Raw genomic sequence first — 27,211 nt, 5'->3', positions numbered from 1 at the left:
TGAACCTGACATCAGTCGTGGGTAGATTATTGGAAGGTATTCTAAGGGACAGGATAATTAAGTATTTGGATAGCCAGGGCCTGATTAGAGATAGTCAACATGGCTTTGTGTGTGGTAGGTCATGTCTAACCAATCTTATAGAGTTTTTCGAGGAGGTTACCAAGAAGGTCGATCAGGGAAAGGCAGTGGACATTGTCTACATGGACTTTAGCAAGGCCTTTGACAAAGTCCCACATGGGAAGCTGGTCCAGAAGGTTAAGTCACTTGGCATTCAGGATGAAGTAGTCAACTGGATTCAACATTGGGTTAGCGAGAGAAGCCAGAGAGTGGTAATTGATGGTTGTCTCTCTGACTAGAGGCCTGTGTCAAGTGGTGTGCCGCAGGGATTGTTGCTGGGTCCGTTGTTGTTTATCATTTATATTAATGCTTTAGATGATAATACGATAAACTGGATCAGTTTAAATTTGTGGATGACACCAAGATTGGGGGCGTAGTGGACAGCAAGGAAGGCTATCAGAGCTTGCAGCGTGATCTTGGCCATCTAGGTAAATGGGCTGAAAAATGGCAGATGGAATTTAATGCAGACAAGTGTGAGATGTTGCACTTTGGGAGGACAAATCAGGGTAAGACTTACACAGTGAATGGTAGGGCTCTGAGGTGTGCAGTAGAACAAAGGGATCTGGGAATACAGATCCATAGTTCCTTGAAAGTGGCATCACAGGTGGATAAGGTCACTTTGGCTTTCATAAATCAGGGCACTGAGTACAGGAGTTGGGATGTTATGTTGAAGTTGTACAAGACATTAGTGAGGTCGAATTTAGAGTATGGTGTGCAGTTCTGGTCACCTAGCTACAGGAGAGATATTAAATAAGCTTGAAAGAGTGCAGAGAAAGTTTATGAGGATGTTGCCGGGACTTGAGGACTTGAATTATAGGGAAAGGTTGAACAGGACTTTATTCCCTGGACTGCAGGAGAATGAGGGGAGATCTTGTAGAAGTATACAAAATTATGAGGGATATAGATAGAGTGAATGCATGCAGGCTTTTTCCCCGAAGATTTCGGTGAGACTAGAACTAGAAGACATAGGTTTAGGGTGAAAGGTGAAATATTTAAGGGGAATCTGAGGGGAAACTTCTTCACTCGGGGGGTGGTGCAACTGTGGAAGGAGCCAGCGGAAGTTGTAGATGAGGGCTCTATTGTGACATTTAAGAGATGTTTGGATAGGTTGGGAGGGGTTTGGAGGGATATGGTCTGGGTGCAAGTAGATGGGACTAGGTAGAAGATCAGGTGGCATGGACTACATGGGCCGAAGGGCCTGGTTCTGTGCTGTAATACTCTATGACTCTATGAGCGCTGTAAGGGGAGGTGTGCATGATATTTATTGAGGGGCCACAACTTGGTCTGTAGAGGTCTGTGTCCACCTGGATGTGAGAGACCAGTGCTCCTGCAGCTCTGATGGACAGAAGGAATGGCAGTGAAGGATTCAGCAATCCCTGATATAAAGTGGTACTGCACACCTCTTGTGGCGCTAAGGGGAACTGCAACTCATACAACAGGATGTCAGTTTAAAGAACACAAAGGTGTGATGCCTTCCAGGCAATGCATTACCATTTCTCTAGGGTATTGTCCCCCTCTCCTAAATGTAATGATATGCTCTGGGGTACATTTCATGTCTGAATCTCACAGTAGCAGTGCTTTATTAATGTGTAAATTTGTGCAGTGAATTTGAACTAATCTACCCTCAAGATATCTGGTTCAGCCACACTCTATCTCCATCTATTGTCTGCATGCACTTTCTAACACCATTCATATACACAGGTTGCTAGTGTTCAGGATCAGAGAGTCCGAGCAAACTCTTTCTCTAAGTCAGTGTTCCTGAACTGGGACTAGCTATCATGGCCCACACCAGGGATGTGATTACCAAACCTTGAGAGAATGTCACTATTTTTGCAATGCTCGGTCTGTGTAATACTAGTTTGAACTTTTCTCTCTAACAGGTGATGCGTGCCACCATAAGAATAGTTTGTGAGCTGCTATTGACTGTTGCTGTGCTGAATCAACACAGCAACCAGACAGGTAATAACTGTGATTCTTGGACCTTCACTCCCTGACCCCTGTTCAAGCAAACCAGCCCTATTAACTGTAATAATGTGACTACAGTGTACCTAAGCAAAAAGTGTTGAATTATGTGGAGGGTGGATAAGCCTTTAAAAGATGACTGGATGCTGAAAAAAGATGCTGATGTGACAGGACTGGGTCAATATCAGAGGATGGGATTCAGTATCAGTGTGAAGCGAAGCAATACCTGGGAGTAACACAGTAGATGAACTCAGTGCTGGATAACAGAAGCACGCTTTAAAGAGTATTGCTTCACAGGGCATTCAAAGCAACACTGATAAAGCTGTGAAACCAGATAATGGAACTTTAATCATAAATGGTTTGGATTATAAAAGACAAGAGATAATAGTGATCCTATGCAAGAACTGTCTGGGACCAGTTAGTGTGCTGTGAACATATGCTGCAGACAACACAAAAGGCTCTAATATTTCAACAAATTAATTGTTGTGTTCTCACATTTGAGAAAATATGACTCAGATCTACTGAGAGGTTTAAACTTGTGAAAGGACAGGATAAAAAATTGGTGGGGTTGTGGATAGTGAGGATAGTCTCAGGCTACAGAATGTTATTCATTAGCTGATAAATTGACCATAACATCATAAGATATAGGAGCAGAATTAGGCCATCTACTCCACCATTTGACCATGGCTGATTTAATTTTCCCTCCCAACCCCATTCTCCTGCCTTCTCCTTGTAACCTTTGACGCCCTTACTAATCAAGAACCTATCAACCTCCACTTTAAATATACCCAATGACGTGGCCTCCACAGCCGTCTGTGGCAATGCATTTCACAGATTCACCATCCTCCGGCTAAAGAAACTCTTCCCCATCTCTGTTCTAAAGGGATGTCCTTCTATTCTGAGGCTGCGCCCTCTGGTCCCAGACTCTCCCATTACTGGAAACATCCTCTCCATGTCCACCCTATCCAGGTCTTTCAATACTCGGTAGGTTTCAATGAGATCCCCCCCTCATCCATCTAAACTCCAGCAAGTACAGGCCCAGAACCATCAAACGCTTCTCATACGTTAACCCTTTCATTCCCGAGATCATTCTTGTAAACATCCTCTGGACCCTCTCCAATGCCAGTACATCCTTCCTTAGATATGGGGCCCAAAACTGCTCACAATACTCCAAATGTGGTCTGAACAATGCCTTATAAAGCCTCAGCATTACATCCTTGCTTTTATATTCCAATCCTCTTGAAATTAATGCTAACATTGCATTTGCCTTCCTTACTACCGACTCAACCTGCAAGTTAACGTTTGGGGAATCCTGCACTAGGAATCCCAAGTCCCTTTGCACCTCTGATTTCTGAATTCGCTCCCTATTTAGAAAATGGTTTATGCCTTTATTCCTACTACCAAAGTGCACGAACATACACTTCCCCTCGCTGTATTCCATCTGCCACTTCTTTGCCCATTCTCCCAACCTGTCCAAGTCCTTCTGCAGACTCCCTGCTTCCTCAACACTACCTGCCTCTCCACCTATCTTTGTATCATCTGCAAACTTGGCCACAAAGCCCTCAATTGCATCATCCAGATCATTAACATATAATGTGAAAAGTAGCGGACCCAACACTGACCCCTGTGGAACACCACTAGTTACTGGCAGCCAACCAGAAAAGGCCCCCTTTATTCCCACTCATTGCCTTCTGCCAGTCAGCCAATCTTCTATCCATGCTAGTGCCTTTCCTGTAATACCATGGGCTCCTATCTTGTTTAGCAGCCTCATGTGCATCACCTTGTCAAAGACCTTCTGAAAATCCAAGGAAACAACATCCACTGACTCTCCTTTGTCTATCCTGCCTGCTACTTCCTCGAAGAATTCCAGCAGATTTGTCAGGCAGGATCTCCTGTTAAGGAAACCATGCTGACTTCGGCCTATTTTATCATGAGCTTCCAAGTACCCCGAAAACTCATCCTTAATAATGGACTCTAACATCTTACCAACCACTGAAGTCAGGCTAACTGGCCTATAAGTTCCTGTCTTTTGCTTCCCTCCCTTCTTAAAGAGTAGAGTTACACTTGCGATTTTCCAGTCGTCCGGAACCATTCCTGATTCTAGTGATACTTGAAAGATCACTACTAATGCCTCCACAATCTCTTCAGCTACCTCTTTCAGAATCCTGGGGTGTAGTCCATCTGGTTCAGGTGACTTATCCACCTTCAGACCTTTCAGTTTCCCAAGCACTTTCTCTTTAGTAATAGCAGCTACACTCACTCCTGCCCCCTGACTCTCTTGAATTTCTGGTATGTTGCTGGTGTCTTCCACAGTGAAGATTGACGCAAAATACTTATTCAATTCGTCCACCACTTCTTTGTTCCCCACTGCTATCTCTCCAGCGTCATTTCCAGCGGTCTGATGTCCACGCCTGCCTCTCTTTTACTCTTTATAATTCTGAAAAAACTTTTGGTATTCTCTTTTATATTATTGGCTAGCTTACCTTCATATTTCATCTTTTCTCCCCTTATTGCTTTTTTAGTTGCCTTCTGTTGGTTTTTAAAAGCTTCCCAATCCTCTAGCTTCCCACTAATTTTTGAAATATTGTATGCCCTCTCTTTTGCTTTTATGCTGTCCTTGACTTCTCTTGTCAGCCACAGTTGCCTCATCCTCCCTTTAGAATGCTGCTTCTTCTTTGGGATGAACTGATCCTAAATTACTCCCAGAAACTCCTGCCATTGCTGTTCTACCGTCAAACCTGCTAGGGTCCCCTTCCAATCATCTATGGCCAGCTCCTCTCTCATGCCTCTGTAGCTACCTTTACTTAACTGTAATACTGATACATCCAATTTTAGCTTCTCCCTCTCAAACTGCAGGGTGAATTCTATCATATTATGATCACTGCCTTGCAAGGATTCCTCTACCTTAAGCTCCCTAATCAAATCTGGTTCATTGCATAACACCAAATCCAGAATTGCCTTTTCCTTAGTGGGCTCAAAAGCTGCTCTACAAAGCCATCTCGTAGGCATTCTATAAATTCCTTCTCTTGGAATCCAGTACCAACTTGATTTTCCCAATCTACCTACATATTGAAATCCCCCATGACCACTGTAACACTACCCTTCTTACATGCCTTTTCTATCTCCTGTTGTAATTTGTACCCCACATCCTGGCTACTATTCAGAGGCCTGTATATAATTCCCATCGGGGTCTTTTTACCCTTGCAGTTTCTTAACTCTACCCCAAGGATTCTACATCTTCTGATCCTATGTCACTTCTTGCTGAGGATTTGATTTCATTTTTACCAACAGAGCCACCCCATCCCCTCTGCCCAGCTGCCTGTCTTTTCGATAGGATGTGTCCTTGGATGTTTTGCTCCCAGCTGTGACCTTCTTTCAACCACGACTCTGTGATGCCAACAACATATCTGCCAATTTCTAATTGCGCTATGAGCTTATCTACCTTATTTCATATACTGTGTGCATTCAAATATAACATCTTCAGTCCTGTGTTCACCACCCTTCTTCTCAAATTTGTCTCCATGTTGCCTGAAGTTAAATTCTTATCTCTTTCTAAACTTCCTGTCTTCTTCTTTATTCTGGAGACTTCAGTAACTTCTCCTGCACTCTCCTTCCCTTTTACTTTATCCATACTCTTCCAATCTGTTGAACCCACCCTCCTACTATTTAGTTTAAAGCCCTACCTTGGGCAGAGCCATGGAATTTAATCCTGCTAGGTACAAAATGATGCACTTTGGGAGCTCAAATAGGGGTAGGGCATACATAATGAATGGCAGGGTCCTAAGGAAATATTGAGGAAGAGAGGGACCTTGGTGTACAAGTCCAAAAATCCCTGAAGGTGGCAGCACAGGTAGAAAGGCAGTTAAAGAAGGCATATGGGATACTAACCTTCATTAGCCAGGGACATAGATATATGAGCAGGAATGTTATGGTACAGCTTTACAAAACATAAGTGAGGCCACATCTGGAAATATTATGTGCAATTTTGGTCACCACAGAACAGAAAGGATGTGATTGCTCTGGAGAGGGTGCAGAGGAGATTTACCAGGATGTTGCCTGTGATGGAGTGTCTAAGTAATGAGGAAAGACTAGATAGAATGGGTTTGCTTTCCTTGGAGTAAAGTAGGCTGAAGCGGGACCTGAGTGAGGTGTACAAAATTATGAGGGGGTATATAGAATAGAGAAGTAAATATTTTCCCATAGAAGAAGTGTCTGTTACCAGACAACATAGGTTTAAGGTAAGCAGTGAGAGGTTTAGAGAGGATTTAATGAAGAATTTTTTTCACCCAGAGGGTGGCTAGACTTTGGGATGCACTGCTGGAGAAAGTGGTGGAGATATTCATAGTGTTTAAGTAGTATCTAGACGAGCACTTGAATCGCCAAGGTATAGAAGGCTACGGACCAAGTGCTGGTAAATGGGATTAGTATAGATGGATACTTGATGATCAACATGGACATGGTGGGCTGAAGGCCTTTCTCTGTGCTGCATGATTTTATGACTCTGTCATGGCTGATCTTTTGCCATTGTGCCACACAAGTCACAGAAGATGGGTGGGATTTTTAACAAATATTTCTCTTCAGTGTTTATTGAAGAGAAAATCATGGTTACTCAAGAGATAAAGGAAACTAGTGGAGATGTTTTGGAGGAAATTCATATTACTAGGGAGGAGGTATTTGCAGCCTTACAGAGCATTAAGGTGGATAAATCCCCAGGGCCTGATCGAGTGCATCCTTGGACTTTGTGGGAGGCTAGAGAAAAAAATTGCAGAAGCCCTTGCTGAGATATTTCCTTCATTGTTAGCCACTGGTGAAGTTCCCAAAGACTGGAAAGTGGCTAATGTTGTTCCATTGGTTAAGAAAGGTAGCAAGGACAAGCCAGGACATCAGTGGTGGGGAAGTTACTGGAAGGAATTCTGAGGGACAGGACCTATCAGTGTTTGGATAGACAGAGTCTGATTAGGAGTCAGCATGGCTTTGTGCGTGGAAAGTCATGCTTGACGAACCTTTTAGAGTTTTTTGAAGACGTAACCAAAAAGGTGGATGAAGTTAGTGCAGTGAATGTTGTCTATTTGGACTTTAGCAAGGCCTTCGACAAGGCCCCACATGGTAGGCTGGTCTGGAAGGTTAGATCCCATGGAATCCAGGGACAGCTAGTTAGGTGGATTTAAAATTGGCTGGGAGGTAGGAAGCAGAGGGTGGTTGTTGAAAGTTGTTTCACGGAATGGAGATTGGTGACTAGTGGTGTGCCGCAGGGGTCGGTTTTGGGAACCTTGTTATTTGTTATTTATATAAACGATTTAGATATGAATGCACAAGGCTTGATCAGCAAGTTTGCGGATGACATGAAATTCGGAGGTGTCATTGATAGTGAATAAGGTTATCGTAGATTACAGGGATCTTGATCAGTTAGGGAAGTGGGCCAAGGAGTGGCAAATAGCTTTCAATACAGATATGTGTGAATTGATGCATTTTGGAAAGTCTAACCAGCATAGGACTTATGCTATGAATGTAGGGCACTAAGGAGTGTAATGGAACAGAGGAACCTAGGAGTATAAGTGCATAGATTGTTGAAAGCAGCATCACAGGTAGAAAGGGTGGTGAAAAAGGTGTATAGTACATTGGCCTTCATCAGTCAGGGCAATGAGTACAGGAGCTGGGACATTATGTTGCAGTTGTACAAGTTGTTGGTGAGGCCACACTTGGAGTACTGTGTACAGTTTTGGTCACCCTGTTATAGGAAAGACATGGTTAAACCGGAAAGAGCACAGAAAAGATTTACAAGGATGTTGCCAGGACTAGAGGGCCTGAGTTACAAGGAGAAGTTGGCCAGGTTTGGTCTTTATTCTTTGAAATGTAGGAGAATGAGGGACAACCTTATAGAAAAATGTTTAAAATTATGAGAGGAATAGATAAAGTGGACAGTAATGGTCTTTTCCTCAGGGTAGGGGAGTCCAAAACTAAGGGACAGAGATTTAGTGAGAGGGGGAAAGATTTAAATGGGAGCTAAGGGGCAACTCTTTCGTGCAGAGGGTGGTGATTATATGGAACAAGCTGCCAGAGGAAGTGCGTGAGGCAGGTACAGTATCATTTAAGAAGCACTTGGATAAGTACATGGAGGGGCGGGGCTTAGAGGGATATGGGCCAAATGCAAAAAATTGGGACTAACTAGGTGGGCACCGTGGTAGGCATGGACTAGTTGGGCCAAAGGGCCTGTATCTGTGCTGTATTGCTCTATGACTATATAGTGCCACTTCCCTACACTAATCCCATTTCCTTTGTTTTCTTAACATCCAAAAGACAGTTGAACTCTAACTTATGTCATTATATTTGCAAGAAAATATCATTTATGTGATATTTCTGATTCAGCCTGTATTGTTGATTAAAATGTTCCTCAATGCCAGTGCAATTTTTGATATGGACACTTCTGTAAGTTGTGATTGCAGTCTCCTTGGCCCTTGGATGGCAAGGCCTTTGGTGCGGTCAGTACCAAACAGGGCAACGCCTTCTCCACTCAACCATCCTGAAATGCCATGGCCAGCTGTTACATCCCCTGTTATGGACCTATGCCAATGTCAATGTCAGCCATTCACTGCCTAATGAATTAAAATGATTACTGGGACTGGCCAGGATGTTTGACTGAGGTTTGAGGCCTGATGAAGGGTGAGGTCTAGTATCCCAGGCTGATGGAACAAAGGTAAGACCAGCTGATGTTCACCTTCTGTCCCAAGACGGCAGGAACATCCTTAAGGTCATCCAGAACAACAGCCAAGTAGTTACATTACAGAGATCTGCACTAAAGGTCCTGAGAAATGAGTTCAAATCCCACTGCAACATCTGGGATTTTAAATTCCATTAATTAACCATGTCAATTCGGCAAGGAAACCAGGTCAAGGAGCATGTGTACAACTAGACCCTCAGAAATGCGATTACCACATCACATGAAAGAACTTTACCCTCACTCTTTCTTTATTACTTGTATCTCAAGACTTGTTCTGCTTCAGATTGAATAAGGACTCGGAAGTTAAATGTACCTGGAGCCCAAGTATTAACACCTTGAACACCACTGAGTATTTCTTCCACTTGGAGGAGGGCAGGTGAGTCTTGCCTTCATATCACAACTTAACATGGAAGAGTGGGACACAAAGGGTCATTAATCTTCCGTCAGATCTCTGTCAAATAATACCCTGCCCTTTTGATCATCACCATATATTCCAGACTGACACTCCACTGTGGTACTCAGTTAAACATCTCATCCCTGAAGTTGGAGGTCCTGTCTTTAGTGATGGGATGTTAAACTGAAGGCCCATCTACTCTTTCAGGTGGATGTGAAAGATTCCAAAAAGAGGGAGAGTTATCCTTGGGTTCTTGGGTCAATACTTATCTCTGAAGGAATATCATTATTGGTCATTAACCTGGAATGAAGCCTGGACTCAATCAATTAAATTACTACTCAATCAAGGCATGTATTTCCTGGTTAGTGGTGATTTAATTAGAGATTTCAAGACATTGAGGGGAATTAATCAGGAAGATAGCAAGATACTATTTTCACCCACTGAGGTTTATTACCAGGAGGTGGGGTCTAACAACAGACACCAGCCTTTAAAAAAATAAAGTTACATAGAACATAGAAGAGTACAGCACAGAACAGGCCCTTTGGCCCACAATGTTGTGCCAACATAGCTATTCCCTCCTACCTACAGAATGCCCATATCCCTCTATTTTCCTCTCATTCATGTGCTATCTCACTCATTCAAGTTAGGAAACAATTCTACACGCATATAGTATTAGAACTCTCCCCCTACCGCCAAACAATGTTGTGAAAGGTGCTTTGTAACCAGCGACTTGTGACCAATGATCAAGGCCCAGAAATCTATGCCAATGACGCGACCTAGAGTCTGCGTTACTGGTGTCAAAGTAAATGCAAGGCAGCGACCTGACTGATGAGTTTCTATTCACTCTCTCCACAGTAATGAATTGTTTCAGGTACCAACCAACTTGACTTTGGTGACCCTGGAAAGGAAAATCCTCTCTGCAGGGAAGTGCTATATTGCCCGGGTCAAGGCCAATAACACAGAACTATCATCTCTGGAATTCTTCATTGAAGACATAGGTACGTGATATTGAAATTCTGAGGGTCAGCATTTTCATGAGATATCGTGGGTTTTTTGTAAAACTGAATGATAGGGTTTCAGTAACATGCATAAATTTGTATGACATTCCTATGAGAGAACGTGGCTTAACAAGAGTGCAAATGAGCGAGAGCTTCAGTAAGCAAATTCCAGAGCGAATTCCAGAGAATTCCAACACTTTATTCTGCATTCTGTTATTGTTTTCCCTTGTACTACCTCAATACACTGTTGAAATGAAATGATCTGTATGAGTGGCATGCAAAACAAACCTTTTCACTGTACTCCAGTACATGTGACAATAATAAACCATTTTAACTGAGCTACAGTTCCACAGGAACAGACTCTTACCAGGATATATGTCCACAGACACTTAATGGGTTACAATTCCATGGACACAAACTCTCACTGAGCTGCAGTTCCACAGCCACTGATTCTTATCGGGATACAGATCCACGGGAACTGACTTTTACTGCGACACAGTTGCAGATATTGTGTGTACACATTGTCAAGCATACATTCACTTCACAGCACTGTTTTATGGGCTGGAATCATAACTATTGTTCTCTCTTCAATGCTGCCTGTAGATAGCTGTACCTGTTGCAGACCACACTCAGAAGTTGCTGTTAGTCAATACTGGTTCTTTCAGGGATCGCTTAAACTATTGAATGCTGTGCTTTGTTGTTGCTTTAGTGAAGCCCAATCCTCCAGCTAATGTGTCTGCCAAACCTGCACCGGATGATCCAACAATAATAATGATCGAGTGGACAAAACCCACCAACCTTGACTCGTCGGTCAATTTCCAGTTTGAGCTTCAGTACAGAATGGCAGGCCAGAAAAATTGGACTGAGGTAAGTCAGCCTTTGGTCTGGGCACTTCAGCATTTGATGGTAATGAGCCTTAGGCTTGTCTCCCTCAGAGCTCTCATTGGATGGTGAGAGATATAGCAAGACACATAGGGTGAGAACGATGCTTCACCTCTCATCACCAATATTCCTGGAAACCTTTGCTCCCAAGAAGTAACAAAGGCTATCAACACAAGTGGTGGTTAGAGGCAGACTGATCTCAGGTCCATTGATCCAGGATCTGCATACATGAATGGTGGGTCAGAGAAATGTGATTTGGAACTTATGTTCATGGGCGGCTGGCGCGTGTGCTCAGATCAGGGGTCCGTGTTCAGAAATGATGGGTTGGAATGGTCTGATTTAGGGTCAATGTTCAAGAACATTGAGTCTGAGAAGTCTGAACTGGAGTCCATGTTCAGGACTCGTGGTAGGACTGGACTGATGTGGGGTCTGTGCTCATCAGTAGCAGGAAGGGGTGGTGTGATCTGGGGTCATTGTTCACAACTAGTGAGGAGTGCTCTGATCAGGGTCCATGTCCACAAGTGATGGATCAGAGTGGTCTGTTTCAGGTTCTGTATTCAGGAGTGTTGGATTGGAGTGAGCTGATATGGAGTTTATGTTCATATGTGGTGGTTTGGTGTGACCTTATTTGAGTCTGTGTTCAGTGGGGATAAGAGAAGTCTGATTGGGGCTTTGTGTACATGAGTCATGAGCACCTCCTGACACCCAAATCCTTTCCACCATCCACATGACAGTTCAGGAATGTGCTCGAATACTCTCCACATGTGGATGAGTGCAGCTGCAACAACTCTCAAGGAGTTCTGCACCATCCAGGACAAAACATCTCACTTGATTGGCATTTTATCCACACCCTACACATTCACTCACCCCACCACTGGCACACTGTGGCTGCTGTGTATCTTCAACAAAATGCACTTCAGTTACCTTTAGTCATTTGAAGGATTTGGATGTTTCTGGCAAGTCTGGTATTTGTTGTTCATCTTTAATGTCTTCACATTGCTTGCTAAGCCATTTCAAAGGGCAATTAAGAGTGAAGTACAACAATGGATCAGAAATTATTGTAGGCCACACCAAGTGACATGGCATAGTTCTTTCCCTGAATATCATTAGTGAGCCAACTATTCCAAAAGTACCTCTAAAACCACACATTCTACCATTTAGAAGGACAAGGGTAGTGGGCACATGGACACACTGCCACCAGCAGGTTCCCCTTCAAATTGTACACCAACTTGATTTGGAAGTATATTGTCATCCCTTCATCACTGCTTGGTTTAAACCCTGCAAATCCCAACCCAACAGCATTGTGAAATTACATTCATCCCAAAGACTGCAGCAGTTCAAGAAAGAAAGTGACCATCATCTTCTCAAGGAAAATTGGGGATAGGTGACAATTATTGGTTAATGAACACAATCTATAAATAAATAATAATAAAAGTCAAATTGTGAGTGATTTCTCCTCTGATGCCTCATTTAACAGCGTGCAAAGTGCTTGCTAGAGAAAGGAATCCCTCAACACAGCACTGAGAAACAGTAATGCCCAAAAGTTCAAACGTGAGGAGACTCTTGCTTTCTGTGAAACTTGTAGTTAATTAATAACACTTTTTATTAAAGGTTTCACATGATGAAATTGAAGTCCAAGCAATAAGTTACTGTCTGGAAGATCTACAACCATTTACACAGTATGAATTCCGTGTCCGATGTAGGCGAGATGGAGAAACAAACAGGAAACTGTGGAGCAATTGGAGCGCAGTGATCAGAGCCAAGACCCTAGAGGCCAGTAAGTGAAAACCATTTCCTCAATGCAATGCCAGGCACAACCATCTGGGTAATGATGATATATCCATCATACCCCATCATAATATGGAAGTACCCAACATCCAGCATTGCAACACTACAAGATATATCTCACATCCTTCACATAACATTCTATGATATGTACTACATTCCTCACTAAAGTGTCCACATGGTATTCCCAATATACCTCACTGTAACATTGTACTTTCACTTGTTCCCCTTTACCCACAGCATTTGTTACTTCTTCAAAGAATTCCAATAAATTGGTCAAACGTGATCAGATCCCATACATCTGATTGTACTGTCCCACAATATACCACACTCTCCTCACTTTAACATTCCATGGTATACCCCACACATGTCATGGAAACACTCCATGCCAAACCCCACACTCCTCACTGTTACATTCCCTGGTATACACAGATTCAAACATACAAATTAGGAGGAGGATTAGGCCAATTAGCCCATTAAACCTGCCGACCATTTAATAAGGTCATGGATGATCTAACTGTAACTTCAATTCCACATTCCTATCAACTCATGGCAACCTTTCACCACCTTACCCATCAAGTATCTCCCTACCTCTACTTTAAAAATATCCAAAGACTCTGCTCCCACCATCTTTTAAGTGTTCCAAACTTTCATGATTGCCTGAAAGAAAAAAAAATTGTCTCATCTCTACCATAGATGGGCAACCCCTTATTTTTAATCAGTGGTCCATAGTTCTAGATTTTCCTACAAGAAAAAAAACATCCACATTACATCACTCTGTCAAGACCACTCTGGATCTTAAATATTCTATTAAATCCCTACTCACTCTTCTAAACTCAAGAAGACACAACTAAATAATGCACCCCATACTCCTCACTGTAACAACCCATGATAATACACTTCTTTGCAGCACTCCATGATAGATTACACCCTCACTGAAATTCTGATATATCCCACATCCTCACTGTAACACTGTGATATAGTGCATAACCTCTAATGTAGCTCTCTCACAAACCTCAAGTGGTCTGCAACTTTGGAAAAGACCACAACTGTTACTGTAACATTCCCTGATATATCACGCAACCCTAAACTATAAAATCCTCTGATTTACCTCACACACCTTACTTTAACACTCTTATGTATACCACACATTGTAATTGACATACACATGCTCTGAGCAAGATATACCCAAGACCTCTCAGTATAACACTTTGATGTACCTGTTCTGCTCTCATCTGTGCACCCTGTTGAATCCTAGGTCCTGATGCTGTTCTTGATGTGTGGTTTATGCGAAGAGGACTGGGTTCCATTACTCTACTGTGGAAGGTATTGGGTAAAATGTTCCAATTTCTTCCATATTATCTCACTGGCTCCAGTATTCAGCACCGTGACATTAATTAGTTAAACTTTCATAATCTGTTAGATTGCACCGTCAAGACCAGCCCTTTTTATAGATAATGGTGGGTAGGATCATTCTTTATAGCCCTGAAACATGCATACTGCAGAATTCACCCCCACGGTTTTTGGCTAATGTTTTTCCATTTTATTTGTTGATCCAACAAACAGCATGTGTCTCAGTGATTAAGCATATTGTGTGGTGTCATCCTCACCCAGACAAGTCAGAGGGTTCTAGGTCCATCCTTTCTTGTTAACTGATATTAGCTATATAGTTACAAACTATCTTTGCACCACTAAGCCATTGGGTGGAGAAAAGAGTAAGAGGTCCCAAGGCCTGGTCACTGGTGTAAGGGCTAATCAACCATGAGATCCGGCCAGCAGTTCAAGAAGGGAGGAACAGCATCATTCTTAAGGGCTGGTCATTACTTCAAGTTGGGATTCATTTGTCCAAGGATTGGTCATCTGCCCAAAGACAGATCAACAGTCCAGTTAAAGCCCAAGGTTGAATCATCAGCTCAAAGGGCAGTCACCAGCCCAAGCTGTACAGAATTGATTATGGAACAGATTATGTTATGATTACATTGTCAGCAGGGTTCTGTTGTGCGAACTCTACTGTTTGGTAAAACTTAGCTTGACCATCTTGCAAATTGTTAGCTGGCTTCCTCCTTTGTCAGGTTCTCCTTACGAAGGTGCTTCTATATTTTCTCATATTTCCTTACAACATGGAAGAAAGCCATTAAGCCCATCAAGTCTATGGTGGCTTTTAGAGCAATTCTCCCACTTATTTCCCTGTAACCCATTCTTCCTCAAATGGGCATCAACTCCCCACCCAACTACATTCGGAGTAATTTACAGTAGTCAATTAACCTATCAACCAGCGTGCCTTTGAGACGTGGGAGGAAACTGAAGCACCTGGGGGGAAACTCACACAGGGAGAATGTGTAAACTCCACACAGACAGCAACAGAGGTCAGGATCTGGGTCAATGGAACTGTGAAGCTGCACCACAGTGCCACCCTGTATAGCTGACTCACTTCATCTCAGAATTGATGATTAATAGTTCTTTTTTCTCCCCATTGACACTGGAAGTGCCTGCAGAGTTAAATATTAGCTTCTACTACCAATGCTTCCTCCTCTTATTGGCCAGTCTATTTCTCTCTGAACATTCCACTTGAGTTACCTACCTTTGAATTGCAGACCTTATATGATTTGGTGGGTGAATCTTGACACTGTGATCTGACTGGGGCTCTTGCCGTTTCCAGTTCTTCAAACACATAGTTTCATTATGTCTAGTCAATACCACTGTTCGTACTGCTGACTGTGGGGATTGTATGTTTTGGGTCTCGCACACTCCTTTGATCTTTCTCAGCCCCCCATTGATAAATTGTCCCCATTATTCAACTCCTCAAGGTTCAATGCTAATTCAAACCTTGAATGTTCTTCCTACTCTGACTCCAACTCTTAAATTCTTTGCCATTAACTTGCAACATCTCTTGGAACCTTCTTTGGCCCTTTCTCTTAATAATCATATGATGGTTCACTCTCTATGCTCTTCTTCTGATGCTCCAAATCCTGAGGCAACATACTCTTCCTCCTTGCAACTTTGATATGTTGAAATAAATATTCTGTCCATTTCTCAGTCACTCATTATTTCTCAGGATCTGGCAAGTGTGTAACCTTGTCTGTCAGCGTCTGCTCTTAAGTCAATAGGCTTCTAAATTTCAAAGACAGGTCATCTTAGAACCATAGAAAACTACAGCACAGAAAACAGGCCATTTGGCCCTTCTAGTCTGTGCTGAAACATTATTCTGCTAGTCCCATTTACCTGCCCCCAGCCCATACCCCTCCAGACCTCTCTCGTCCATGTATCTATCCAATTTACTCTTAAAAGTTAAGAGCGAGCCCGCATTTACCACATCAGATGGCAGCCCATTCCACACTCCCACCACTCTTTGAGTGAAGAAGTTCCCTCTAATGTTCCCCCTAAACCTTTCCCCTTTCACCCTAAAGCCATGTCCTCTCGTACTTATCTCTCCTAATCTAGGTGGAAAGAGCCTACTTGCATTCACCCTGTCTATGCCTTGTCTGCTACAAGCACAGTTCATCTTCCTTTCCATTGCCCAGGGTTCTGCAATAGATCCCTTGGTCTTTCACTGAGTCTCAATCAAAAAACAATCATTTTGAAGGGGGGGAATTGGATTTTGCAGCCTCTTGAACAACATCAAGCGAGAGGAATAATTCGGCGATACTCTGTGAGCGAATGGGATGCAGAAGAAATGAGCAAGGTGACCAACATCACCTGCTGTAACATCAGCCTTTCTGAGACTACTCGACATGTGACTGCCACTGCTTACAACTCTGTTGGAGCTACTGAGCCGGCTAAACTCAATCTGGTTGAAGGTAAACACATACATAACACATTCATCCATGTGTCTTCACACAAAGACATGTCCCAGTGAACACAAATACCACATCTCTGTATGTTTGTGCTTATACATTTTTAAAATTTATTTATTTTCTGGGACCTGAGCATCACTGGCAAGGCCGGCATTTACTGCCCATCCCTAAAAGCCCTTGAGAAATGGTGGTGGGGCACCTTTTTGAACCACTGCAGCCCTTCTAGTGAAGATACTCCATTAGCACTGGTGGTAAGTGAGTTCCAGAATTTAGTTCCACTTACAATAAAGGACAGAATAACATACTTCCAATTCAGAATGATGTGCAACTTGGAGGAGAACCTGTAGGTGGTTGTGCTCCTATTCACCTGCAGCATTTATCCTTCTTGGTGATAGAGGATGTGGGTTTGGGAGATGCTGTCAGATTTGCCAAGGGCAGCATTTTGTACATGGGGTACACTCTGCACCAGTGGTGGTAGAAATGAATATGTAGGTTCAAGGATGGGGAGCTAATTAAGCAGGCAACTTTTTCCTGAATGGTATTGCAGCTGCACTCATCTAGATGAGTGGAGAGTATTCTTTCACAGTCCTGACTTGTGCTTGTAGATGGTGGAAAGGCTTTGGGGCATCAGGAGGTGAGTTACTTGTTGCAGAAGACCTAGCCTCTGACCTGCACTGGCAGTCAACTTACTTATTTCGCTACATTATTTGTGCTTCTGGTCAGTGGTAAATCCCAGGATGTTGATGATAGGGCACTCACTGATGGTAATGCCTTTGACTGTCAATGGTAGGTAGACTTTCTCTTGTTGAAATGGTCACTTCCTGGTATTTTTGTGGTGCAAATATTACTTGCCACTTATGAGTCCATGCCTGAATGTCGTCTAGGTCTTGCTGCATGCAGACATGGGTTGCTTTATTAAATGAAGAGCTGCCAATTTCATTGACATTTGCGCAATAATCAGCAAATATCTCTGCTTCTGACCTTATGATGGGAGTATGGTCTTTGAGAAGCAGGACCTGCAATGACATCCTGATCTGTGATATTTGGCCTCCAACAACCATAATCATCTCCCTTTGTGCCAGGTATGATTCTAACCACTGGAATGATTTCCCTATGATGCCCATTGATTTCAGTATTATCAGGGCTCTTTGATACACGACTCAGTTAATTATTCTCTTGATGTCAAATGCAGTCACTTTCACCTCATCACTAGAACTCAGCTCTCTTATCCATCTTTGGTCTAAGGCTATGATGAAGTCTGGAGCTAAGTAGACCTAGCAAACCCCAAACTGGGTATCACGAAGCATGTCAGTGATGAGTAAGTGCCACTTGACAGCATTGTCAATGACACCTTCCACCACTTTGCTAATGACTGGGAGGACACTGCTTGGGCAGTAATTAGCCAGATTCTATTTGTCCTGCTATTTGCGAACAGGACATACCTGGGCAATTTTCCACACTGTCGGTAGGACCAGCTTGGTTAGAGACACAGCTGGTTCTGGAATGCAAGCCCTATATCCAGTCTATTGTTTGGTCCCATAGCCTCTGTTGTGTCAATATCGTATGGAGTGAATCAAGTTGACAAAAGACTGGCTTCTGTGATAATGGGGATTTCAGGAGGAAGCCAAGTTGGATCATCCACTTGGCAATTCCAGCAGAACATGATTGCATATGCTTCAGCTTTGTCTTTAACACTCAGATTCTGGGTCTGCCAGAAATGAGGGTGGGCAGATTCTTGGGGGTCTTCCCCTTCTGTTCATCATCATTCACACCAATCAGCAGGACTGCAGAGATGATCTCATCCTTCATTTGTGGGATTGCCTTGCTCTGCCGGTTGCACAATTTTTTTGCTGTTTAGCATGCTGTTATGTGCTGCAACTTCACCAGTTTGACACCTCATTCCTAGGTACACCTGTTCCCAATATGTCCTTCTGTGCTAAAAACAGAAAATTCTGGAAAAACTCAGTTAGTCAGGCAGCATCTATGGAAAGATGCCTTCTGCATTCCTCTTTGAATTAGGATTAATGCCCTTGTTTGACTGTGAGGCATATGTTGGTTTTGGTGCCATACAAGGAGGTTCAGTTCATTCAAAGCAGAGATTGATAGATTTCTGAATATTAAGGGATCGAGGGATAAGAGGAGAGTGCTGGAAAATAGCTGTGTTAGAAGATCAAAAAGCTGGATGCCTCACTCCTGCTTCAATTTCTTATGTTCTTACAATTTGGCAGGGGGTGCCTTTGGGGTGAAGACTTTGTCTCACAAGGTCTGTGTGATGGTCACTTCTGCCCATGACAATATGGACAAATGCTTCTGTAGCAGGTAGGTCAGTAAAGGGTGGTCAAGTAAGCTTATTGCTCGAGTTTCAGAGATATTTTCATACCCATATGACAGAGAAGGAGGCCATTTGGCCCACTGAGTCTATGCCAGTTGTCAGAACAATCCCATAACCCATTTATAATCTCTGTAACATATTCTCTCTCATTTATCCATCAACATTTCTTCCCCTCCAATTCTCCAGTTGGCTCACTACCTGTGGCAGACCCTTTTTGGCAGATATGTTCAACAGGACATGGCCAGAGCAGTTATGGATGTGTCACAGTGGTTAAACTACTGGTCTAATAATCCAGAAACCAAAAGTAATGCTCCAGAACCCTGAACTTAAATCCCACCATGGCAGCTGTGGATTTTAAATCCAGATTAATAATCAGGAATTATATAAAAAAATATTGGTAGTGATGTCAACAAAACAGCCAGATTATTATAAAAACATATTTTGTTCACGAATGTCCTTCAGGGGAGGAAATCTACCATCATCACCTGTTCTGGCCTCTACGTGATTAAGGATCTACTAATGCAGTTGACTCTGAAAGGGCCAAACAAATCCCTCAATCATACATTATCGCTATGTTGAAACAGAGAGAGAATAAGACAGCCAAACCATCCAGCAAGTAACCTAGGCACTTGATTTGTAAATAGCAGAGTCACTTCTAGCCCAATTGACTTTGCAAAATTCTCCTCATAAACAGACCTACATTTGTCAAGTATCAGCATGATATACTTGTACTCATAGAATCATGATTTACAGACAATGTGCTAGACTTTTGAGTACATACTGTCCTACCAGCGGGTCAGACCCACTAGAGGTGCTAATAAACAGATGGAAGCGAGTGGCCATTGGAAATCTTAGTATTGACCCCAGACCCCTTGTCTGTGCTTGGTTCCATGGTATCAGGTCAAACACAGGCATAGAAACCTTCTGATTACCACCTACTGTCCTCCCTCAGCTAATGAATCAGTGCTCCTCCATGATGTATAACAGCTGGAAGAAGGACAGAATGGATGGAAGGACCACACTGACAGAGCTGGGCATATCCTGAAGGTCCTATCTTCTGGATTGAGTCTGTGGCAGGTAGTGAGTGAATCCACTCAAGGGCTAAACTTACATTATTGCCAGGGCTCTGATGGAGATTTTTGTAGCTTCATTAGCCACGGGTGAGATACTGGAAAAACTGAAGGATAACTACTGTTGTCCCCTTGATAAAAAGGGGTGATAGGGATAAGCCTGGAAACAACAGGCTGGTGAGCCTTACATTAGTGGTAGAAGAGTTGTTGGAGAAGATCCTGAGAGACATGATTTATATCTACTTGGAAAGACAGGGACTGATTAGGAAGAGTCAGCATGGTTTTGTGCAGGAGAAATCATATCTCACAAATCTGATTGATTTTTGTAAATGGGACAGCCTCAGAACCAATCCAGCAGTTCAAAATGGACATCAATGAGATGCTACAGATCATCAGCAGCAAAGATGTATTTTTTCTACAATCTGTAACCTCATAGCCTCACATATATAATTGCAAAAGACAAGGCTGAAGCATTTGCAGATACATTCAGCCAGAAGCACCAAATGGATGATCTATCTTGGCTTTCCCCTGAGATTCTCTCCATCACAGAAGCTAGTTATCTGCCTATGTAACATCAAGAAATGGCTGAGCATTGGATATAGCAAAGACTATGGAACCAGAATACACCCAGTTGTAAGATTGAAGACCTGTGCTCCAAAATTAGCTGTGGCACTAGCCAAGCTGTTCCAGTACAGTTAAAACACTGCCATCTTCCCAACTGTGTACAAAATTACATGGACAAAATGCAGGATAAATCAAATCTGGCTAATTACTGCCCAAACACTCTACTCCAGGTCATCAGCAAAGTAATCAAAGATATCAACATTGCTATCAAGTGGCACTTACTCATCACTAACATACTCACCAATGCCCACTTAGGGTTTCAGCAGGACCATTCTGCTCCAAACTCATCACTGTCTTTGTCCAAACACGGACAAAAGGGCTGAATTCCAGAGGTGGGCTGCCATTGACAACACGGCAGTAGTTGACAGAGTATCAAGGAGCACTGATAAAATGGAAATTAATAGGCATCTAGGGGAAAACACTTCAATGGTTGTAGTATAGCTCACAAAGGACGAGATGGTTGTGATTTATGATGATCAATCATCCCAGCATCAGGACATCATGCAGGAGTTCCTACTGGTCCTTGCCCCAACCATTTTCAGTTACTTTGTCAATGACCTTCCTTCCGTTATAAGATCAGAAGTAGGGATGTTTGCTGATGACAACAAAATATTCAATTCCATTCACAACTCCTCAGCAAATGAAGCAATCCACACCTGCATACAACAAACCCGGGACAACATGCAGGTTTAGGCTGATAACTGACAAGTATTCTTCACGCCACAATGGTGCTAGGCCATGACCATTTACCACAAGAGAGAATCCAGCCACCTACTCTTGATATTCAGTGGCATGACCATTACCAAGTACCCTGCCATCAACAACCTGGGGTCACCAGGATCACTCACTGGTTCCAATAATCAAGAACATCAATATTATCTATAACAAAGCAGCCAAGTTGATTGGTACTGCTTCTATTATCCTTGACATTTATTCTCTCCACCATCAGTACACCCTGAAAAAGTGAACCTTCTACAAAAGGAATCGTAGTTACTTACGTTGCTTTGACAGTACCTCTCAAACCTAGGATCTTGATAGAAGAGATCCTATTCTTGATAGAAGGCCAAGAGCAGTAGGCACATAGGAACACCATCTTCTGCATATTCCCCTCTAATTTGAAAACCATCCTGACTCAGGAAATATATACCACTATTCCATCATCATTGCTGGGATGAGTCTCAATCCTGAAACTCTACCCAACAGCACTATGAGGATACTTTCACTAGAAGGACTGTGGCAGTTCAAGGGCAATGGAGATGGCCAAAAGCTGCTGGCCTTGTCAACAATGTCACATACCATAAAAAGAATAAATGTCAAGCCACTCTTGCAATGAACATTTAAATCCCCTATGTTGTGTGCATTCCAAGCCTGGGTACTTTCAGTACTTCTTCCCACCCTTGTTCAACATGGAGCTGATGCAGGATGTTATCGGGAGGTTTCTGTGCCCATATTCAATCAGATGCCGTGAGACTTAATGGGTATTCAAGAAGAAAAGTATGATTGTGCACACCTATGCATGCACACAGAGTTTTACTTTGGAAATACATCACAAACTTGGACATGTCAAAAAATGTACTTGTACACACACATGAATTTCCCCACACTAGTGGAAATCAGTGTGATACTATGTGCCCACCAAGGACGTTGGAAAATTTAAATTGTTAAATAACCTGAAATAAAATGCTAATATCAGTTATAGTAACCAGGAAACTGCTGGATTGTCACTAAAAACGCATTTGATTCCTTTAAGGGAGAAGTTCTGCCATTCTTACCTGATCTGGCCTATATGTGACTCTAGACCCACAGCAATGTGGCCCACTCTTGAAATAGTCTGTAAACCTACTAGTTCAAGGGCAGTTGGGTATAGGGAAAAAAGGCTAGGCCTTGCCAGAGACATCCACAATTTGGGAATGAATAAAAGGTATAACCACAAGAGACTGCTTGGTTGAAGTATCAGAGGGTGAGCACTGAACTGAGGGCACTGGGTTGGGAGGAAAATTCAAACATGTTTATTGCACATGTTATCCCACAGATCAGTCACCAGTTTTGAATATAAGCACTAAGTATAATAACGAGACTCAAGTGTGCTGGGAGGCACCAGCCAAAAAAATGCTTGAGTTTGTGGTGGAATGGAGTAACATGAACTTGCCAGAACATCCGCCAGAATGGAAGAAAATACCAGCACTGAATGAATGTACGACTTTGAGGGATGGTAAGTATAGGCCTAGGGACAGGGTAGAGTCCAGACTGAGCTTCTATGATTGTTGTAGAGGAAGCTTTGTTCATAGGGTATGGTGGTGGTGCAGAGATTACATTACCAGACTAGTAATTGAGTAACCTGAATTAATAATCAACCCTGCCCCAATGGTCCTCCCCTAACCCCTGCACTAGCTCTTTAGCCATGTATTCATCTATTTCTGTCCTGAGATTACAACCCCAGAGATTCTGCTTTTCAGCTTTTTACCTAACTCCCCAAATTCCCTTTTCAGGTACCTATAACGTCTTCATATCTATGTCTTTGGTACCAATGTGACCTATGAACTCTGGCTGCTCACCCTCCCCTTTCAGAATGTTCTATACCCACTCCGAGAGACAACAAACCATCCTAGAGTCTTGCTCGAGCCACAGAATCACCTGTCTGTCCCCCTGACTACTAAATATCCTCCTACTACTACTACTACTACTACTACTGTTCAACTAGACTTTGTCCTTCCCTACTGTACAACAGAGCCAGTTGTGGTGCCACAGCTGCTGCTCCTTTCCTCTGAAAGGCCATCACCTCAACGGTATCTAAAGTGGTATACCTGTTAGAGAGGGGAAGAGCCGCAGAGGGCTCCTGTACTGCCTGCCTGTCCTTCCCAGCAGGCACCCACCTACTATCTGGCTAACCTGCGGTATGACGACCTTACTGAAGCTCCTTTCTATGACACTTAATGCCTCCTGCATGTTCCTCAGTGAGTCCAACTGCAGCTCCAAAAGATCAATGCTGTCTGAAAGAAGCTGCAGCTCGACACACTTCCTGTGAAAATAGATGTCAGGGACACTTGACTTCTCCCTGATCTCCCACATATCACAGGAGGAGCATAACTCCTGGACATTTGTAATAAGTCCATGAAACCACCAGATTGTTGTAAGAACCCATCTGTCACCAATGTCCTTTAGGGGAGAAAATATGCCATTCTTAACTAGTCTGATCTATATGTGACTCTTAAATATCTGAAACAGCCTAAAAAGCCAGGATCAATTAGTTATGAGCTATAAATGCTGGTTTTGTGCATGATACTCTCATCCTGAAAAATATTTAACTCATGCTGTAACTCCCAATAGGAGAGTTTGGTGGGATAATGTAGAGTTTGGTGGGATGATATAGAGGGATAATGTACCTGAACTGTGCTGTACTTAACCTGGAAGTATTTGAAGTGACAATGCAGAGATAAATTTATAGTTTATCTAACACAAGCTGTAAATAAAATCATGTTCTGTAACAATACAGTAATAATTCCAGTATTGCTGGGTACGTTGTCTATCAATGATAGGTGTGTTGAATTTATATAAGTCCATGTGTTGACTCATTCCTGATTTAATTTGTAAGCGCCTAGAGGTAGTTTCAGACATCATGACAGGCTTGCTTTTTCCACAGGTGTTCTGCAGCCCCGGATTCCATACAAAATTTCAGTATATACTCGATATCAGAATGGCCTGGGTGGGCCAGTGTCTAAAATAGTCTACACAGAAGAAGGAGGTAGTATAACATTATGTGGCTGTTATTGTATATTAACAGTGGCTCTGATTGAGGGAGAACCTTTTGGCAGTCATTTCTACAAACTACCAAGGAAAACTGAACATAGTGAGACCCTGTACTCAAAAAGTAGAAGACTGATTATTAATTTGTCTTAAATATTATGAAGGTATTTGATAGAGAATATGTTTTCACATGTATGTAGGGTACTTAAGGGTTCTCACCAATAAATCCAGTAAAGAATTCAGGAGAAACCTCTCTATCTGAGATTGGGGGGTTTGCTGTAGTCTCTTGCCTTGGGACTGCACCTATCCAGCCTCCTGTAACTACTCCTCTCTTGCTGCTACCACTCGTATGCAGAGCAGGGAAACAACTTTTGTGAAGACCATCACTATTCCTCGGTGAGAACTGGCAATCAACCAATGAAGGAGAAAAGAACAGAAGGGTTTACTGACAGAGTGAGATAAAGAGAGTTGGGAGGAAGCTTGTTTAGAACATAAACAGTGCAAAGAGTGGTTGAGCAGCTGTTTCTCTGCCAAAAACATTATAAGATTCTCACAGCAACCTTGTGCACTCACATTTATGGAACACTGGCTGATATTGAGGGTAGCATTTGTATGTTGCATTATAGAAAGGACATTAAAGCCTGGAGTGGTAAATCATGGTTATGAGGAGTGACCTGAGGTACTGGAATTGTCCTCGTGTAAAGCAGAGAACCTGAGATAAGACTTAATAGAAATCTTCATCTCCAGAAGTTTTGATAGAATGAAGGAGAAAGCCCTTTGTCTCTGGTTGGGAAATTGGTGACATTATATTAGGAAAGCAATCCTTACAGAGTGGTTAGAGCATGGAATTCCTTTATTAAACCTGTTCCTTGATTCCTGATTCATGTTCTGTTCTGGTATATCTGAGCCTGGAGTCCAACTATTGCAACAGATTTCAACTTCGAGAAATCCAGGTCCTACTTAACATTGGCTGATGCCTCTCCTCCCTGATGGGAATGTATGTTTTTGAAACATTCAGCTAAAAGCATGATCTTCATTGTTCTCAGAGTTTTCTCTTTCATCTTTTTTGCAGTGCCACTCACAGGGCCCCAGGTCTCAATATATAACATCTCTCAGGTTTCAGCCACGCTGCTGTGGGAGGATGTTTCCCTGAGCCTCCGCCAGGGGGTTATTCTTTACTACACTCTATATTATGTAAAGAATCCACAGGAAGACACCAGGCAGAAAGGTAAGAGGAATAATCCAGGATCACACACAGATTTTGTTTCCACTGGCATGGACCTAACCCATTTCCAAAAACAGCAACTCATTTGATGTCCCTGACTTTCATTGACCTAGACTTGGCAAATGTTTGTCCTGGTTCCTGAGAGGCTTGGCGTATTTCCCATTAGGTACCAGAGAAGCTCACCATAACTCAGTTAGTCTTTACTATCTTCCTGTTTTCACATTGCCATATTAGCATGATGACAGCAAAAGGAATTTGCTGATTGTTCAGTCAGGGCCACGCTGCTGTGCTCTGGTTCGCCAATGCTGTAGATGCATATACCTGGACTGGAGTTTACTGGAAGGGGTCACCTTGCAGCAGGTCTAATTGTTAGACATTTTCCTTCACCATTAAGCTTGACAAGGTTTTGTCCTGTAGGTTGTTGGGAATGTGAACGGAGGACATTGGTGAACAGCTGAGTGATGGTGACTGCTAATGAATGAATAAATAAGTTCACAGGAGGGTGAGAGAGAGTGAGTCAATTCAATGTCCCAAAAGTAAAAGTTTGTGTTTTTCTCATAGTCATCAATATAAGTTCTGCATTACACAACTTCATGCTATTGAACTTGGAGCCTGAAAGCACCTACAATATTTGGATGACAGCTTCCACTAACAGAGGAGAGGGCAAGAGTGGACCACAACTCAAACTAAAGACACAAGGTAGTGTTGGAGGGTGGGTGATTTCCCATGCACAAAGCATGTGTAATAAGTCCTTGCTTTTCCAAATGCAGGTAGCCCCAGAAATGTCTTCCTTGGCTTCCCACAATGTCCTGGGATACACTTGGTCAGGCCTTGGGGATTTATCCACCTTTATGTACTTTAAGACCACCAGCATTTCTTCTTTTGTAATGTGGATATGTTTCAGGACATTACTATTCTCTTCTCTGAATTCCCTAGCTTCCTTGAATTTCTCCACAGTAAATACAGATGAGAAGTATTAATTTAAGACCTCACCCATTTCCCATGGCCCCACACGTACACAACCACGTTAATCCTTAAGGGGATGTATTCTCTCCCTAGTTACCCTTTTGATCTTAATATACTTACTGAATCTCTTAGGATTCTCCTTTACCTTATCTGCCGAAGGTTTCTCATGTCCTCTTTTTTTCCCTCCTGATTTCCCTCTTAAGTGTACTTCTAAATCCCTAATACTCCTCGGGGGATTCATGATTGCAGCAGCCTATACCTGATATATGCCTCCTTTTTTCCTGACCAGAGCCTCTAAATCCCTCACCAACCAGGGTTCCCTAATCCTGCCAGCCTTGCCCTTCCCTCTAACAGGAACATGTTGACCCTGAACTCTCCCTATCTCACTTTTAAAAGGCCCCCACTTGCCAGATGCCTCTTTATCTGCTAACAGCCTCTCCCAATCAATTTCTGCTAGTTCCTGTCTACTATCAAAATTAGCCTTGCCCCAGTTTAGGACTTTAACTCATGAACAAATCCTATCTTTTTCCATAACTATTTTAACTCTAATAGATTATGGTCACTGATCCCAAAGTGCTCCACCACTGACACCAGCCACAT

General features: G+C 42.7%; 1 protein-coding gene across 2 annotated transcripts in view; it reads left to right on the top strand.

Moving 5' to 3' along the window:
• The window catches only part of LOC127585090 (interleukin-12 receptor subunit beta-2-like), a 42,957-nt gene that overhangs the window by 9,362 nt on the left and 6,384 nt on the right, over window positions 1-27,211 (top strand). Inside the window, exons 3-13 of one of the 2 annotated variants that reach the window (XM_052042275.1) lie at window positions 1,998-2,076; window positions 9,065-9,173; window positions 10,047-10,189; window positions 10,899-11,056; window positions 12,683-12,848; window positions 14,115-14,182; window positions 16,461-16,653; window positions 22,709-22,888; window positions 24,317-24,418; window positions 25,493-25,648; window positions 26,207-26,344. In XM_052042275.1, the coding sequence (XP_051898235.1) occupies window positions 1,998-2,076; window positions 9,065-9,173; window positions 10,047-10,189; window positions 10,899-11,056; window positions 12,683-12,848; window positions 14,115-14,182; window positions 16,461-16,653; window positions 22,709-22,888; window positions 24,317-24,418; window positions 25,493-25,648; window positions 26,207-26,344 (1,492 nt within the window). The remainder of the gene's footprint in view (window positions 1-1,997; window positions 2,077-9,064; window positions 9,174-10,046; window positions 10,190-10,898; window positions 11,057-12,682; window positions 12,849-14,114; window positions 14,183-16,460; window positions 16,654-22,708; window positions 22,889-24,316; window positions 24,419-25,492; window positions 25,649-26,206; window positions 26,345-27,211) is intronic. The other variant, XM_052042276.1, reaches the window with a different exon arrangement.

This window comes from Pristis pectinata, chromosome 31 (genome assembly GCF_009764475.1).
Source record: "Pristis pectinata isolate sPriPec2 chromosome 31, sPriPec2.1.pri, whole genome shotgun sequence".
In the NCBI taxonomy this organism is placed as follows: domain Eukaryota; kingdom Metazoa; phylum Chordata; class Chondrichthyes; order Rhinopristiformes; family Pristidae; genus Pristis; species Pristis pectinata.
The sequence above is the reverse complement of the archived record's forward strand: the minus strand, read 5'-3'. Positions and strand labels throughout refer to the sequence as shown.